General features: G+C 39.2%; 1 protein-coding gene across 7 annotated transcripts in view; it reads left to right on the top strand.

The window, feature by feature from the left end:
* Nucleotides 1-19042, top strand: part of f (espin protein forked) — a 438384-nt gene that overhangs the window by 329442 nt on the left and 89900 nt on the right. For all 7 annotated transcript variants that reach the window (XM_083132567.1, XM_083132569.1, XM_083132566.1 and 4 more), the window contains one exon: nucleotides 15837-16020. In XM_083132567.1, coding sequence (XP_082988693.1) covers nucleotides 15837-16020 — 184 coding nt within the window. The remainder of the gene's footprint in view (nucleotides 1-15836; nucleotides 16021-19042) is intronic.

The raw sequence follows: 19042 nt of genomic DNA, 5'->3' as shown, positions 1-19042 counted from the left end.
ATCTCTCTCATGGTTAGCGAATATACCAACAAAATAGTCTCTATTAGATCGTCCACATTTCGACATTACCCCGTAAAGTTGAACAAAAATTAATACGCTGACAAGTTGGAGCTTTGTTTACAGTGCCAGTCCAGCAGTGGCGTGCCCAAGGGAGGTTTGAGGGGGTCATAACGCTCTTTGGCCCTGTATTTATAAATAAAGAACGTCAAAGGCATATGGCAAAATGAGGGCTGACTAGCGATAAAAGTTTACGTACCCCCCCCCCCTCCCTTGAATTCGCCATTTGTTTTTTTCCGTTTTCTTTACTGCTCTCATATCAAAATTTTGGTTTTCTCAAAATTTCGGGAGGGTCTGTAGCCCCATCAGATCACCCTCTGCGTACGCGATCGGTTTCTAGAAACAGAAACAATGTGCGCCAATTGACAATATTTTTTGACTGCTTAAATGTGGTACATATGTAAAATAATTTCATAATTTTCTCTAATTACTGCAGACGTTTCATTCTGTGCATTCTACAGAGCATTCCCTGGCATTCGCTACGAGACTCGGCGGCAAGCTGCCCGCCATCAGCGCTTGTCTTTTCCGGTGAATGGGTCCGCGACAGTCGCTCGAGTCGGCTATTAAAATTACAGTTTTCATATTGTGTACTAACCTTGACTACAGAAGGTGTTGAAAATGATGTCCCTCTGTTGCAACACATTCCTGGCATCTCCGAAGGAAATTGGCATTTACACGTGGAATTTCGTCTACTGTAATTCTCCCGATTTCTCGTAAAATACTCTCTTTTATCTCACGGATGGTGTGCGGATTGTCTTTGTATCCTTTATTTCCCCATTTTTCTTTCCACTTTTATTCAGAACTGACCCTGTTACTCTAAACGTTTTTACGAGGTTTAATATAAGCGACTGTCGCGGACTCGTTCACCGGGAAAGACAAGCCCTGATGCCGGGCCGCTTGCCGCCGAGTCTCGTAGCGAATGTCAGGGAATGCTCTGTACAAATGTTTATGTCTGCAAAGTTCAAGTTCGAATCGTTCGATGAAAGTTTATTTCCAGTTCTTTTTTTTTTCAGTTTTTTCACGTCCCTTTTTAACTTTTGGCTAAGTTGTTGTAATCCATTTGACCCAATGTACATTTTCAACAACCCATGCGTTTCTCAGCCCTACTGAAACATATCGTCGAGACTTACTAATAAGAACTAAAGAAGCATACAATATCGTTATTACCTTACAGTTAGATTTTATAATTAACAATTCCATCTTCTTCATTAGCGCTGGAGTTGATCGAGAACAATTGCAGTATGAGGATTTGCTTCGAAGCCCTTGTCGACGTAACGGAACTTGTAGCGAAATACAATACTGGACCACCAAGAGGAATCTTGTGCACTTAATAGCCGTAGGCTTCTGAAACAGACCAGACCGGTGGAGACGAAATATTATGTATCACGTTAGTACATTTTTATTAATCGTACTGAAATCTGTGTGGTTCACCACGAGCGAATCAAGATAAGTTTCTCACCTTCTGTTGAAGTTTTGGCGTCCCCTATTTCCCACTTAATAAAAACCTTGGATCATTTTTCATATATACGGTTTTAAATAAGAAAAATACTTTAAGTATTACTGTTAATATGCCGGTACGCATTCACTTAATACCTACATAATGGTATGACAATGAAACAAATCTCGTAACTTAATGCTAAATAAATGACTTTGCAATACATGTATTTTAATGTCAATGCAGTAGTGAGAGAATTGAACTGTTGTTATTCGTTGAATACTTCTTCATGCGTGCAAGACAATTGACTGTAGGTATTAACTTCTTGAATGATGGAAACCACTTCCATTTTTATTTCCATCTACTGCATGTTTTCCATAGATTGACTTCATATTTTCTACATTTTTCAAATCATATTTTCAGTTTCACTAAATTGATAATTGTCCTATAACAATTTATTAATATTCCTTTGCCTTGTGCTGCCATCTGTGTTTCTTTCTACGAAACTACATTCCTTCAATCTTGTGTTATTGAAATATCTGTTATGTAACAACTCTTTTTGAAATAATGACGCTTATGTAATTAGAACCAGGGGCGCCGACTTGTCAAAATTATTAGGGGGGCTCTGATCACTGAAATAAATTAATGAATGACTCACTCTCTCCCTTTTTTAAGTTTTGGCCTCAGTGTTCGGAATCTCATAAAAGCTAGGGGTGTGCGGGATCCCGAAAAGTCGGGACCGGGATCGGGAAAAAAATTTCCCGTCCCGATCCCGACTTCGGGGAAAGATTTCCCGACTTTTCGGGATCCCGAGCAGTCGGGAAATACCGAAAGCTCATTCTAAAATGTCGTTATTTCTCGACGTTTTCTGCATTGTCAATTTCTGGAACTTATCGTAAATTATTAGTTTTTAATCCAGAAATCACTTAAAGTGGAAATGACGTGTAGAATTCGAGATTTTCAGAGCTTCGGGAAATTTCGAACATTTCTCGTCCCGAAAATTTCCCGACTTAGTCGGGAAATTGAAACTTTTTCCCGTCCCTAATAAAAGCCCATGAATTCCTGAAAAATATCATTTTTTTTAAATTCACAGTTCGAATGCAGAATTTTAATTGTCCACGGATGGATATGTCACAAGTTTCGTCAACCATAAAAGCAAAATATTCCCGACTTTCAATATCTGCTACCACGGAGCGCAAAACAGATCTCCCTAATATATCAATGATCTAGTTCTGAATGTCATGCGAGAGCCATTTGTAGCCCGAACGTCCCATCCACTACCCTAGTTCATGCACATCGTCTTTTGAAACTCTTTTTAGTAAAAATTTTAACAATACTCATAATTACATACTTAGTGTATAGTAATAAGTCATGTGTTTTTCTGTCTCTGGTCATAACCTCCCCAAAGTTGATGGTTTAGCGGTCTCAGACCCCCAAAGTTGATGGTGTAGAAAATTTTAAATGTGTATTTAAAGTTAAGTTCATGTGGCACAATTCAGAGCAAAGTTTACAAGAGAAGCAAAATAATACATTACATCCTCTTAAGCAAAATTATTTGGGGGGCTCTGCCCCCACATCGTTAATATTGGGAGGGCTCCCCCCAAGTCCCATGGAGTCGGCGCCTATGATCAGAACTAAGATTTTGGGGCTACTCTAGGCATAAAGTGTACTTACACTTTGAATATTTAGAACTAAGAATAGATTTTTACGGAAGAAATGTTCACAAAGTGATATGACAGAATGACCGAATGAGATTCTACATTTTTCGGTGGAGCTTTTAGTGCAGTGCGCTATGAAACAAGGGGATCTTCGGGGCGGAGGTGTTAGCACGGCACTCTGCGACGCCTGGGGTACCGGATTTGAGTCCCGCCCTGGACATGGGCATTCTTCGTGACTGTCCCTTTTAGAGTGCTGCAGCGAGAGGCTTTCGTTCGAGCGAATAACGCTCGAACAGTTAAATCGAGCGGTACACACTCGAAGCCCAGTAGTGCACGTATAACCGTATCTTGCCTGTGGTAGTAGGTCCTCAAATATGGATCATGAAGTGAAAGATGCAGTGAAATTGAAACTTAAGTGAACATAGTCATTATTTCCATGTTAAAATGTAGTTTAGCCTATCTTACCAATACAGTGTTGCTTGGAAATGAAACAGATGATTGTGGGCTGAAACTACCAACACGATTCTTGTCACATTAAAATGCAGTTCCATTGTATACGCTGGAGGGTTGGAGACTCGATTCGTGGACGCGGGTTTGTCCGAATCGCAGTTAATCCTCATCATGCATGCAGAAAAGCGACGTAAAATAGCATAGTCAGTGCGGAATAGATACCAATTCACCCCATTTCTCGGCAACGAAACGAACTCCTACGGCATGGGTCAACAACACATACAGTTCCTATGGCGACAGAAAACCTTTCTAGAATTGCGACTGTGAAAGCAGAGAATTGAGAAAATTCATACCCAAGCCCTTGCATTTGCTTCCAGCGGCATCGGTGAAAGTAGAAAATTGAATTTGTGTTACGAGGTGCTAAGGGCTATCGTTAACACCTGGCGGGAGTGAAATGACTGCACTTCTCAGTGTAGGGACCGTGTACCCGATCTCTTACAAGCCATAAGGAACGTTTTGTAATTTCTCTCCTGCAATGCAACTTTCCCCAATAACCATGCGGTTGTTGAAACGATTCTCTCAGGCTATCGAGCAGGTGAGTTGTGGAGAATATTCCAAGCTTTCCAGAGCTAACGTCACTCTCATCTTCAGGGTGGAAGCAGAATAGACATCTACCCTGAAGATGAGAGTGACGCTAGTTTCTCAGAATACACCTGGTCGATAGCCCGAGATAATCTTTTCATCATTCCTATCCAGGAAAGCTTCAAGACAATGCAGTTGACCTGCAAAGTAGATATTTATGGCTTTGAAATTCTTAACTAATTCTCTAGCCTTCTGAAGCCCGAAGGTTTATGGTTGCAGCAACGCCTTCAATCTGTCCCTATCCTGGGCAAGATCAATCCATCCTTACCGATTTCCTTTAGGTCCATCTCAACATTATCCCTCCATCTTCGTCTTGGCCTTCCTACAGGTCTCTTACCATCAGGCTTCCCAATAAGAATCCTGTGAAAGCTTCTTTCCTCTCCCATTCGTGCCACCTAGATCTTCTTGATTAAATTATACTAATAATGCAAATTATGCAGTTCAAAATTATGTAACCTGTCTCGTCATCCCTTTTAGGTCCAAATATTTTCCAAGGATTTTATTCGTAAATACTTTATGTTACTATTTTAATGTAAGGGACAAAGTTTCACATCCATATAATAATACTACAGGCAAAATTTATGCTCATCCCTATGTAATATTATCTGTATTGTAATTCCCAAAACATCTCTTTCATCTTCCATCACTTGGGCTCTTTAAACAGCTATTGCGGCGTATAGTCACTAGTGGAAGTGGGCGCTGACATCGTTCGCAAGAGATCCAAAAGGCCTCTGCTCTTGATTACGTATTCCCACGACATTCTTACCTACCGTCTGGTTATTTGCACGAGAAGGCATGTTCTCCGGGAGGAGACGTAGGGAACTGCATCTGAGAATGTCTGCTCGAAACTGTCACACTGTACTGGATGTATGCGGTGGATGACATGCAATACTTCACACAATGATTGTGGCAGTCTCGTTTCTGTATATGTACCCCAGTGGTTTTCGATAGGTCGGGGTACGAATAATGTTTTATAAGTAGTTTTTATTTTGCCAACTTGTCCTGCTTTTAACATTTTTTTTAGAAATTTTCGGCCAAGAGGAGGTTATTACCCCTATCAGCCCCTTGTGAGCACGCCACTGTAGTAACCTAATTATGAACCTTTATTTGTGGCCATCTTTAGCACTCAAGCCAGAAACCTTGAGCTGCCCAAGCGCTACGACTATTCCTCGTAATTGAAATTCTTAATTTGAGAACTTCCAGTGAACGTGAGGAAGCTATGGTATTGGACCATTTAAGACATGGCGACTATGCTTTGTTCACTGGAAGAATGGAGCCATCAATGTAAACAAATGGGACAAATCCTATTGGTTACTGGAAACCTGTGCGGGAATCTTCCCGTAGGAATATGGTGTATGTACTCTCTTGCTCTCTCCCCCTCTCTCTCTATCTCCATCTCTCTCTGTTACTCCATCTTCAAGCAGGTGGGTTCCTTTACACACTCCTTCTTTCTGTCTCTTTCTCACTCACTCCCTTCCAATGTTCCCACTCTATTTCTCTTTTTCTTTCTTTGTCCATTTTCTTTCTCCCTTTTCTTTATTCTTCTCTTGTTTCTCACATTTTCTTTCTCCCTTTCCTTCTTTCTCCCTTTTTCATTCTTTTCACTTTTTCTTTTCTTTCTTTCTTCCTTTTTCTTTTTCTACTTTTTCTATATTTCTCTATTTTTCTATCTTTCTGCCTTTTTCTTTCTCTACATTCTCTTTGTTTCTCCCTTTTTTCTCCATTCTCCTTCTCCATCTTCTTTCTCTCTTTTTCTCCTTATCTTTCTCCTCGTTTTCTCTGCTTCCGTTTCCCCCTTCTCTGCCTTTTTCCCTACTTCACCCTCTCTGTCTCTCTCCCTCTGATAAGCCTTCCAGTGCAAATAAGGACACATGGAGCATATGTGAGGTGTGTGTGTACAAAACAGTGTAGTTTGTCGTTTCGGCATCAGAATTGCCGCTGTCAGCTCTACCGTTCATCTATAGTCAATTTCTAAAATAGTTTCCAGACTTATGAATCACCCTGTACTTACAAAGTATTTCCTGCAAGGATAAAGAGCCTCGCCCAGCCAACGCATCCTTCCTTCCACGCAGCGTGGAAGCGGGAACTGTTTAGAACATTACACGGATCTGGGTGTGAACTCTTCCATGGTCGTCAGGTCGTCTTGCACACTTGGCCTCTCATCTGTGCCCTCTCTTGTCTTCCTGGAGCGATGGCTCAGTCTGTTTTCCAGCATCGGAATCTCCGTCTTGCATTCCTGTCCATTCTCTGGACCTCTTTCCCCCCTCTCCTGTCTTCCATCACTGAAGTATCTTTGACGTCACGCTTCGAGATCACGTTACACTTAATTCGAAACCGAACGGGTCTTGCGTCTCGCGAAAGCAAAAGAATATAACTGGATTTGGACGCAGGCAATTAAGAGGCTCAAGTGGGCACGTGCATTCTTCTTCACCACGGAAAGGGATTTCGGTGAATTTGTGTGGAACCAAGCGAGCAGGGAATCGTCAGTAGCTGTATGGCGATGCCTTGATTGGGTTACCGGATCCTATTTCCAGTCAATCTAAGGTTGGCCAGTATGCTGCAGTTTGATTTGAATCTTAGCCTAGTCCCATGGATGTCCGGAAAGGGGGGGCAAGGGAAAATGAAAGTCAACCAAAAATTATGTATTTCACACATATAATTTCATTGTAGCCACAATAATATGTGTTAATTATTGCATTAACACCATAAATTCAAATGTAAGCAATGTTTTTTTAGGGAACTACACTCTTTTTGGCCCCCCCCTGGAATAAATACCTTCCTTGCCCCTCCCTGGAAAAAATCCTGTGGACGTCCATGCCTATTCCCACATAAGTGGGTACAGGGTGAGAAATCATTGAAGACTGTTGGGGATGAAGATCTTAAGATACACACAAATTATATACCTATGTGATGTGTTATATGAAATATATATTTATTTCTGTTAATAAATATGTGTGTGTATGTGCGTGTAGGCAACAATATATTATTAAAGATATACAGAGCATTCCCTGACATTCGCTACGAGACTCGGCGGCAAGCCGCCCGGCTTCAGCGCTTGTCTTTCCCCGTAAACGGGTCAGCGCCAGTCGCTCGAGTCGACTATTAAAATTACAGTTTTCATAGTGTGTATACTAACCTTGACTAGAGAAGGTGTTGAAAATGATGTCCCTCTGCTGAAACACATTCCTGGCATCTTCGAAGGAAATTGCCATTTACACGTGCAATTTTGTCTACTGTAATTCTCGTACAATACTCTCTTTTAACTCACGGATGGTGTGCGGATTGTCTTTGTATACTTTATTTTTTAGCTTTCCCATTTTTCTTTCGAGGTTTAATATAGTGGTCCTATGTGGAACGGGAACACCAGGAAGTTTCGTTGCAAAACGTCGTTGCACTTCTCCACAATTCCTCTTTCCGAAGTAACACTCGACAAGATAAATCCTTTGTTGTAATGTAAACTTTTGTGGTGCCATATTAAGCCACAATCTTCAACACACGGTCACGACACAACACAACTTCCGAGGGAGGATTATACTGGCGTCAGTCTGCAACGTCAACAGAAAGGGAAAGAGAGCGAAGGCAGGGAGAGCGAAAAAAACAGACTAGCGTGCGACTGTCGCGGACTCCGTTCACCGGGAAAGACAAGCGCTGATGCCGGCCCGCTTGCCGCCGAGTCTCGTAGCGAATGTCAGGGAATGCTCTGTATATAGAAGATTTCGTTTGTTACTTTGAAAGAGATTTGGATAAAGATTAAGCAGAGGGGAAGGGAGAGAAAAAAGTGTGAAGAGAGGGAGAGGTAAATAGTGATAGAGGTAGAGAGGAGAAAGATGAACAGAGATAGATTGAGTAGAGAAGGGCAGGGAGAGTAGAAAGATTGAGCAAATGGAGAGAAAATGATGAGTCGGGGAAAGGAGAGAGATAGGAATGTGGCGGTGAAACGATTGAGTACAAAATGGAGGGACAGGTAAATGAGAGAGAGTGTGGAGAAAGATTGAGAAAGGATAGAAAGAGAGGGAGTAGAGAAAGGAGGGAAGGTGAAAGGACAGGGAGTGGAGAAAGAGCAAATCGAGAGAAAGGAAGGGAGAAAGCAAAGAACAATTCAGCGAGAGAGAAGAGATAGAAGGGATACATGAGAGAAGAGGAGGGAATATATATAGAAAATACAGCCGGCCTCTGTGGCGGAGTGGTTAGCACATCGCGCTGCGATGCCAGGGATCCCGGGTTCGAATCCTGGCCTGGGCATGGATGTTTCTGAGTGTTCATTCATCAATTTTATCATATCATCTCTCATTCCCATCTTCGCAAATTAGCCAAAAGTGGCACAAAAAGCGAAGTAAAATATAGCAAATCAAATCAAATATAAAAAATACAACTCTACAACTCCCGGCTGTGCTAACCACTCCACCAACTAGGCTGGCTATGATCTCTAGCGAATGAAACCCAACCCCTTCAAGATCACGGACCTAGTCCAGATTGTAGAATTGTCATGAAATTCTTGTGAATTGTCCAAGTAAGGTCAAATCCCCTATTTTCTAGATTTACAGGTTGAAGGCGACACCCTACATAACGGTACAATCCCGTGGAATTCTGTCACGTATGGAAAAAAACGTGCGATACGGTCATCATAAAATGACAAGTGTTGGAAGTGGTGACAGTTAGGTTCTTAATGATGGTAGAGGAAAGGGTTCCAATCCATCCCCGCCAACCACGATATCAAAACAAGAAATCAAGTATATCACGATGTTTCCTCGCTGTCCTTGTAGATATGAGCTTGGTAGGGCATTTAACCTATTCCTTTAGAATAACCATTCCCTTGTTCCATGTACGAGCAAATTCACATGTCATTGTCGTTTTAAGAAACGTCATTACTAATGCATTGCAATTTGGCTCAGTGATAAGTAGAACTTTCAATTGACTGTGTGTTGTTTATTTTGCTCTGTACTGTACACAAATGTATTAAAGTTGTTTGTCATCTGCTCGTGTTCCAACAGTGCCGCCACTGTACGGCACATAAAAATATTTATCTTGCTTCGTGCAACAAATCGAAGGCTTTGTTTATATCAGGTTGGTGGAACGAGGGAGATGTCTTCTGAAGACGATTCTCTTGTGCGTTTTGATATGGTAGTCACTTCGCTATTCCTTAGCTATGGAAGTGAAATTTCCCATAATGAATCAGTTGAGTGAGCTTCTAGGAAAACTCTGACTTGTATAAATTTGCCCAGATTTCTATAAACATTAATGTCCCCTTGTAGAAATGGTGAACTAAAAATTTGTCCCTTATTCCCACTTACAGTAGCGTCTTTCGTCTTCATTTCATATGTGTCACTTCGCAAATAGATGTTTGAAATGTGCATATGTTGGTACTCTGAACACTATTGATATTTTTCTTGAGAAAATTCACTTTGAAATAATAATTAGTAGGTAGGTAATAACACGTTTCGAAATGCATCAGTTTTCATTCAAACTGTTTTAGACTTCTAAGAAATTTCCTAAATTTCCATTATTTTTTCCCTTTATCTTTCTTTTTCTCCCTTTTCAATTCTTTTTCTCTCTTATCCTTTCTTTTTCTCTCTTTTCCTTCGTTTTTCTCCCATTTCCATTCTTTTCTTTCTTTTCCTTTCTTTTCCTCTTTTACTTTCTTTTTCTCTCTTTTACTTTCTTTTTCTCTATTTTTCTCTTTTCCATTCTTTTTCTCCCTTTTCCATTCTTTTCTCTTTTCCTTTTCTCTCTTTTTCTCTATTTTCCTTTCTTTTTCTCTATTTTCCTTCGTTTTTCTCACTTTTCCTTTCTTTTACTTTCTTTTTCTCTCTTTTCCTATCTTTTTCTCTTTTCCTTTCTTTTTCTCTGTTTTCCTCTTTCTCTCTTTTCCTTCGTTTTTCTCCCATTTCCATTCTTTTCTCTCTTTTCCTTTCTTTTACTCTCTTTTACGAAACTCTTGCCTCGCCAGTTCTAACCTAGGCCATTAAATCTATGAAAACATTTACACATAATTTGATTGATTGATTGATTTGATTTTACTTCGCGTTTTGTGCCTCTTGGCTAATGTGCGAAGATGGGGATGAGTCATGAAATTATGAAATCGATAAATGGACATTCGCAAACAACCAAGCCCGAGCGGGATTCGAACCCGGGACCCCTGGCGTCGCAGCGCGAACACATAATTTGGAAACAGTATATTTTACCCAAAGTCGTACACAAAAAGAACTATCGAAGTAGTATCGTTATGTTACGTTTAGGTTGTTCGCCGGCCTAAACTGCTTGGATACGAGAGGAGTTTAAACGTGAGAAGGGGGAATAATTAATGCTCCTTTGTCCTTCACCTATTTATTATGTACAGGCCGAACAGGTAAGGGTTTGAAGAACTAAACACTGATACTTAAATTACTAGTGTCATCACTGTACCTGATCTGGTCCGTCGGCCTGGTCGGGTCGGCGCCGGGTGGTCCGTTGACGGCGTCTACTTTGGGCACTGCCCAACCTTTGCACGGACACACTCCACGAGTCGCACCACTTAGGCTACTCGCTTCCGACTCTCCCTGCGACCTCTCGTCAACGGGGACTTGGCTGGCGTTTGCTGATTTAGCATTTAATGCCGGCTCGTGACATTACGATTGTTATTGGGGATCGAATATCAGGCCATGGAAGAACCTGAGACTAGAGGTATTAACAGCGAGAGGTACATGTATAGCTTGTGGTAACACCCCGAAGAGATAACGTTAATACTCAATACCCCTGTGAAATAAGAACAACACTTAAACATTAGATTTTAACACTTCGATGATTGACTGGTCTGGCAGGGTTGTGAAAACGTAAGAATGGGAGATAAAAGAACGTTCGTTAACCTCTGGTTTATTGTAGCTTGATAGTCTCATTGAATCAGTACACTACGCACTGTCCTGAAATAAAACTTCTTTAGATAGCGCAACTCTGCGATAGCTCTTTGCGTAACAATTGAAGAATCAGGCAACGACTGTTTACGCGATACAGAAATCGTAGACCTTGGTACCAAAACATGAATCTACCTCGGGCAGTGTTATTTTTATATTAAGAATGCGAACAGGTCATGTATTAGTAAATGAACATTTGGCTCGTTTCAAGATTGTGCCATGAACTTCCTGCCAATGCGGAGAAGCCAATCAAACACTTAATCATTTATTTTATGAATGTCCCTTAAGACAACAATACCGTGACTCTCTATTTAAAAACTTACAACACAGGTAACATTTCCGATATCCTTATCTACACTAATATCTGAACCTCGCACTGCAGTTCTTTGGATTCTTTATAGTTTCGCTACAAAACATAGGTTTACTATTTAAACAACCACAATGATTCACACTACAATTTAAATTAATAACCTCACAAAACTGTTATACCATAAGAACAGGAAGACAGTGTTTCGAAAAATGTGAATGATATTCAACAACAGTTTGGAACATAGATATTAACAATAGAACCTGAACTCGGCAACATTGGCTAGAAACTGCAAACGCGGTGTGAGCCATAAAATAAAGAAGAAGAAGAAGAAGAATGTTTACGCGATAAATTTCTGAGTACAACATCGGAAACTTGACCAAATTTCTATTGCCAGGTTCAGACTCCATTTAACCAGAATGTTGTCCTCCTTTAATCCACAAGGCTGCATACTTTTCGACATGGAAATCTTTGATGACTGTGGAACATTAATGGACACGAATGATTTTTCAATCGTGTTGTTACATCATTAAGATATGGTAAACAATATGATTTCAATTTAATTTTCCTTGAAAGGGATAAAACCGTCCCTGGTAACATCGACATAGTTTTATTTGCCGGGGATAAAAGTTCCTGGACCGAATTAAAATTTATCCGGAAAAAATGTTCCTGGACAGAATTGAAATACCTTACAGATAAAAAGGTTCTTTATTGTCCAGAACCCATTTGCGCTTGCTGATTTTCTCTTCCTGGACCGGAATTGAATTAATTTAAAATTCTTGGACCTTTAACAACCCTGGCTGAAAGTGGAAGAAAAGCGACGCTAAATAACAACAAAAGATGAAAGGTGATTTGTGTTGCTTATATTATCCAATTTATTGGTCCAGTGAAGATCGTCGGAAGCACGAAAGCATCGTAAAATGCAACACTGGCTTCTGTGCATCTGTGTGTGTAACATGTATGCATAAAGAGCCTTGGCTCATCTTAACAAAAATCCTGATCATGTAATTGCTGGTTTACATATATAAATAGTGCCTCTTGAACGGCAGCTTGCAGCAATGATTTATCTTTGGTGCACGGCTAATGTTTTCTTGGAAAACTCGTTCACTCTCAACAGACGAGCTTGATTCCATTCCAGGCCACATGCAAGTAATTTGCTTCCAGAATTGTAGGCTTTGGACGGATTGATAAATTGTCGGGCCAGCTTAGTTTTCTTGTTCAACTCGAATCTGTTCCCTCCTGAAGATAAATTACCCAATCACAGTCAACCGCCAGAGAGAGAGAGAGAGAGGGGAGTATTGACAACAGCTTTCTTCCCTGCCGCTTCATCAAGTGGTTTGTCCGTCATTACCAATAGCATCCCAAACCGGGCGAAGCAGGATGTGCTCCAACACTTTCACATTAATTTCTCGAACAGCATAATATTAAGTGTTTTAATTTGTCCATCAATTTGCGCCGTTTTTGTGCTAAGTAGTGATGTCATCGCATCGCTAGACTCATTCCTGTAATCCTTACGGTAATGCTTCCTTGGTTAAATCCGTGAGCGAACTACAGGGTGGTCCAAAAGTAGGGTTGTTCAAGGTTCCAGGAACGCATGAGTTCTAATGGTATCTACTGGGTTCCGCAACAGGACCGGGACCTTTTTTCTCGCACAATTTAAATCCGGTCCATGTTGCGTATTGTTTCATTTCAATACTGAACTTGGACCGGATTTAAATTGATCCTGGAAAAAATGTTCCTGGACCGCATTTACAGTTAATTGATCCGGAAAAGAAGGTTCCTGGACCGCATTTAAATTCATCCGGATAAAATGTTCCTGGACCGTATTTAATTTGATCCGGAAAGAAGGTTCCTGGAATGTGTTTAAATTGATCCGGATAAAATGTTCCTGGACCGAATTCAAATACTTGAAACATAAAAAGGTTCTTTAAGGCCTAGAACATATTTAAACTTGCTGAGATTCTCTCCCGGACGGGAATTGAATTTATTTACAATTCCTGGAAATTAACAACCCTGGGATTGTTAAGGATCCATAAATCCATACATTCTAATGGGTTCCGTAACAGGACTTGAACCTATTTTTCTCGCACAATTTAAATTCGGTCCAAGTTGCCAAGGAAATATTTAGGGGGTGTCCAGCCCCCCCATACCCCCAAAAGACTCATCAAGTACTAAAACTAAATAATGAAAATATACTTGTTTATCATTTGTTACATAATCGTATCATGCATGGTTATTTATTTCAGCTGAATTTATTGGATTATATTGGGATCATACGGCTTTATAGGACAGTTCCAAAGATTTATCTACTACTTATGACAATATGCATAAAATATTAATCAGCAACTTTATTGTAATAGGCAATTAAAGATAATCTCCTTACAATTATGTTTACCTATTACAATTGGATCTAACTCCTTTTTTGTTATTCAATAAATATACAATTCTTTTTGCGTTTGACATTAATTTCTTTGCCAGGGCAGTTGTTTTTATACAAATTTTGGTGATTTTGCATGCTGTTATACAGCGTGTCCACAAAGTCCTGCTACCGTTACAATGAAACTTAACTCCTAAACTATATGAGATAAAGACATGCGTTTTTTTGCAACGTGTTCTACAGCTCTCAAAGTTTTATTTACAATTACCAGACTCAGGATACCACACACATTGTGCCTTCTCATGTGCTGCCGTCATTGTCGCTAACAACATAATCTGCAAAAAAACAAAAAAACAATAAAAAATTAAAATAATAATATAATAAAATAACACTACTTATTAAAACTTTGAGAACTGTAGAACAAGTTGCAAAAAAGCGCATGTCTTTATCTCATATAGTTTAGGAGTTAAGTTTCATTGTAACGGTAGCAGGACTTTGTGGACACGCTGTATATCTATTCCTTGATCACCTTTTTTACCTATTCGTGTAATAATAATTTTACTGCACTACAGTTCTGGATGAATCTTGGCCTCACCTAATAATAAAGATACAATATTACTTAATTTACATATTATTATAATTTAATATAATTATTCTAATTATATTATTATTATTATTGTTGTTGAGATAATTGGTCGGAAACCCCCCACCCTTCCTCCCCTGAAATGTATTCTAGATACGTGCCTGTAAGTTGCGAATTGTTTCATTTCAATACGGAATTTGGACCTTATTTAAACTGATCCGGAAAAGAAGGTTCCTGGATCGAATTTTAATTGATTGTAAAAAAAAAGGTTCCTGGACCGATTGTAAAAAAAGGTTCCTGGGCCGAATTTTAATTGATTGTAAAAAGTTCCTGGACTGAATTTTAATTGATTGTAAAAAGTTCCTGGACTGAATTTTAATTGATTGTAAAAAGTTCCTGGGCCGAATTTTAATTGATTGTAAAAAAAGGTTCCTGGACCGAATTTTAATTGATTGTAAAAAGTTCCTGGACCGAATTTTAATTGATTGTAAAAAGTTCCTGGACTGAATTTTAATTGATTGTAAAAACTTCCTGGACTGAATTTTAATTGATTGTAAAAAGTTCCTGGGCCGAATTTTAATTGATTGTAAAAAAAGGTTCCTGGACCGAATTTTAATTGATTGTAAAAAGTTCCTGGACCGAATTTTAATTGATTGTAAAAAAAAGGTTCCTGGACCGAATTTTAATTGATTGTAAAAAGTTCCTGGACTGAATTTTAATTGATTGTAAAAAGTTCCTGGACTGAATTTTAATTGATTGTAAAAAGTTCCTGGACCGAATTTTAATTGATTGTAAAAAGTTCCTGGACCGAATTTTAATTGATTGTAAAAAAAATGTTCCTGGATCGAATTTTAATTGATTGTAAAAAAATGTTCCTGGACCGAATTTTAATTGATTGTAAAAAAAGTTCCTGGACCGAATTTTAATTGATTGTAAAAAAGGTTCCTGGACCGAATTTTAATTGATTGTAAAAAAAGGTTCCTGGATCGAATTTTAATTGATGTAAAAAAAGGTTCCTGGACCGAATTGAAATACTTTACAGATAAAAAGGTTTTTTACGGTCCAGAACCAATTTACGCTTGCTGATTTTCTCTCCTGGACCGGAATTGAATTTATTTAAAATTCCTGGACCTTTAACAACCCTGATTTCCGGCTAACATCCAGTTTCGTACCAGTGCATAGCCTGAATGGCCCATGCTACGTTGAAAATTCAAGCACTTTAGATTGAGAACCACATATTTCGAAGCACTTTCCCCCCCTTTCAATTTTTCCCTGTCTGCACTAATAACAGAGTTGTCCTATGTTACCGGACTTTTGAATCACCCTGTACGGATTCGTGCCCACGTGTAACGCTTACTCGCGCAAAACTAAGTGTGCATTTACTTTGCTGCAATTTCATCCTTTCTGACAAGTTCCCGTTGTCCTCTTTTCTCTTTGCAGTGCCAATACCCAGATGGACAATGACGTCACACCTGTGTACTTAGCGGCTCAGGAAGGCCACCTGGACGTCCTCAAGTACCTGGTAACGGAGGCCGGGGGCTCCCTCTACATCAGGGCCAAGGATGGGATGGCCCCCTTGCACGCCGCGGCCCAGATGGGCTGCCTCAACTGCCTCAAGTGGATGGTAAGTGGCCCATCTTCTCTCGCTGCTGAAAGGTTGAAGGATCTGGGTGAAGAGAGCAGTGTTGCCACAATATGAGGGCAAAATTTTCCTTTTTGGACCAATTTTTCCCTTCACCTAAGCAAATTATATAATAATAATAATTAGTAATAGTAGCATTATTAGTGGTGGTGGTGAAAGCAGTAATAGTACGTAGTTAAGTATTCCGTTGAATTCGTTATTCGTTTGAATAAAAAATATTTTTAAAAAAATTCAGTTTCATCACTGATTCCTGGTCAGGAATCCATTTAATCGTTACTATTTTTCCGAAGATGCATAAAAGCAACATACATACAATAAACTTAAAGGAGCAGAAACAAGTAGGTGACACGTTTATTGTTAATATGGTTAATATTTATTGTTATTAATTATCTTTTCTCTTGTGCAAATGTTTATTGTTCATTAATCGTAATTTCTGTAATTTACCTATCATTGATGATGTCAGGATAGTGACTAACCTGTATATACTTATCTTGTTAAGAGCTGTTGCCATGGCAATTACGAGTGTCTTTTGTCTTGACTTAAAAGTTCGGGCTTGGTTTTTGGAAATAGAGTGATCAAGTTGAATTATAAGAAGTTAAATTTCTTTGAGTGACATGGATTATATGTTAGAAATATAAGTATTTAGTTTGCAAAGAAGTAAAATAGACTTCTTTTTTCTTAGTGCAAACTTAACTTTGATTTTTATTTGGTTTGAACAACGAAGAGAGATATTACCCCACACCCTGAGAGGCATCACGTGTATGCTTTCGAGTCTTTCATGTTAATTTATTATTTGCTCTGGTAGTTAAATCATGTTCTTTTGACCAAAGAACGTCTCATAGGAAGAGCAAAATAAGTAAATAACAAAAATGTGGATATGAAATTCGAAATTAACATAAACTGTAATAATGTATTCAGATGACCTTAAAATTTCCCTGCAATTGTGGTATTTTTCATGTAAATACCCTTTTCCCGTTTGGCTAAAATTTCGGTCCGAATTTCCCTGCAAAAGGGAAATTTTCCTTCATGTGGCAACACTGTAAGAGAGTGTGAGGTGAATGTGTTGGTTTTTTTTTTTACTTTTGTTTGCTTAGAAATCGGTCGCCTCGTCACTCGGGAATTGTGGTACAGTCAACGGCAAAGATAATAGTAGCAAATCGTCCTTCACTATTTTTCATTGTTTTTATTGTACATTTTGTGATGTTTTAAGGAATTGAATTCTGTTGATGCAAAGTAGATGGTGTCTGTCCCCCCCCCCTCTCTCTCTCTCTCTCTCGACGTTTTCATTTCAATCCATCATCATAAATTATTTGCATCGGATCGGGTACTAGGGTGAGATCTTTACATATCTGATGAAAATCAACCGAAATAGATCAACTTGATAAAGCATATTTTGACATATTTTACCAATTTCGCGTTTTTACAACATATTTCTTCAATTTTCTCGTAATAAGACATATTTCTATAAAATTTCGTAATTGTCTTGCATATACTCTGTTATTTTATAATTTATCTTCGTATATTTAGCGCAACTGAGAGTTCATATTATCGATGCTAGGATAAGGAAATTACGAACGAAGAATTTAAAAGCAGATGCAGTCTTTTCTTAACAACTAAAAATAGAACAATAATACCCCCATTTTTATCCCGCCGACAATTAATAGCAATGCAAACATTATTGAGGGAAAATGTTCACTCATTGTTGTGCAGGATTCTGGCTTCATTTAATACTGCACCCCCACCCTGGTCGATCTTCCCTGGAAGATACTGAATCCCGTATTATGAGAAATACGAAAGTACTGTTGTGCTTATTTTTGGATTTGCTGGGAATATTTCTACCTTTTTCTGACATATTTTTCAATTTTATGACGTAATTACATACATATTTTACAGTTTTATAGGACATAAAGTCCCAGGCCCTTATGATAACATTGTGGAAAACGGACTGAATTAAAATGGCGGTGGACAATTCGCCTACTATTTCTTTTGCTGTTCAGTGTACTTGCCGCTGTGGCACTCCCTTCTCAAGAAAGAGAAGGTATGGCAATTGTACCCTTGCAGTCATCAGTGATGAGTTCAGAGGGTGGCCAGAAAATTTCAGTAACTTGGCAGAGCATTCGCTCTCTCCCTCTCCCCCCTCTCTCTCTCTCCCTCCCCTCTCCATTTCTTGCTCTCTTCCAATCTCCCCAATTTCTAGCTCTTCTCTCCATTTCTCGCCCGCCCACTCTTTCTTGCTATTTATTTATCTCTCCCCTCTAGCGTTTTTTAGTTCCTGTCTGCATCTTACCCTTTAACATCTGTCTTAGGGAGAAAAAAATATGCTTAACTTAAAATGATAAATACATATAATTTCTGCCATGGTGTGTTTTAGTCAATGAGGAAAAAAATAATCTAGGAAGCTTATATTCATTACTGTACTGCCTGCCCTATAATAATCAAAGACACACTTCACCACTGATCAAATATCTGCAGATTTTGTATTCTAAAAGTTATATTTGCAGAAAAATGTTACGTTAAGTACTGACAAGCATAAAACAATCATTCGTAAGAATTTCATACATCGGAGACACATTTTTTTCAATTTTACACAATAAACTACTTACGGAAATTAGTTTCTCCAAGGTTTAGAACGTTCGTCGAGGTATTTTCTTTCATCGTGGAATATATTTGACCGGGAAATCGTGTACTTTTCAAGAGAAATATCTCACCGACGCACAATTGTCATTGCTTTCATTTGCCTGCCCTACGACAACTGGATGCTGCGTACGTTTGATGACGTAAGCCCCTGTCAGTGTTTCAATCCCCCCCTTTCTTTTTCCTATGCTTGCCTAACGTAACCAAACCTAACCTAACCTTATCGGAAATTGTTCTTGGGGCTATCCGTGAATGGTTCGTGGGGCTATCCGTGTATGGTTTGTGGGGCTATCCGTGTATGGTTTGTGGGGCTATACGTCAGCTACCCGTGCATAATGTATAATTTCCACCGGTGACGAACACAATAGTA

This window comes from Lepisma saccharinum, chromosome 12 (genome assembly GCF_977018435.1).
Source record: "Lepisma saccharinum chromosome 12, izLepSacc3.1, whole genome shotgun sequence".
Classification (NCBI taxonomy): Eukaryota; Metazoa; Arthropoda; class Insecta; order Zygentoma; family Lepismatidae; genus Lepisma; species Lepisma saccharinum.
The sequence above is the reverse complement of the archived record's forward strand: the minus strand, read 5'-3'. Positions and strand labels throughout refer to the sequence as shown.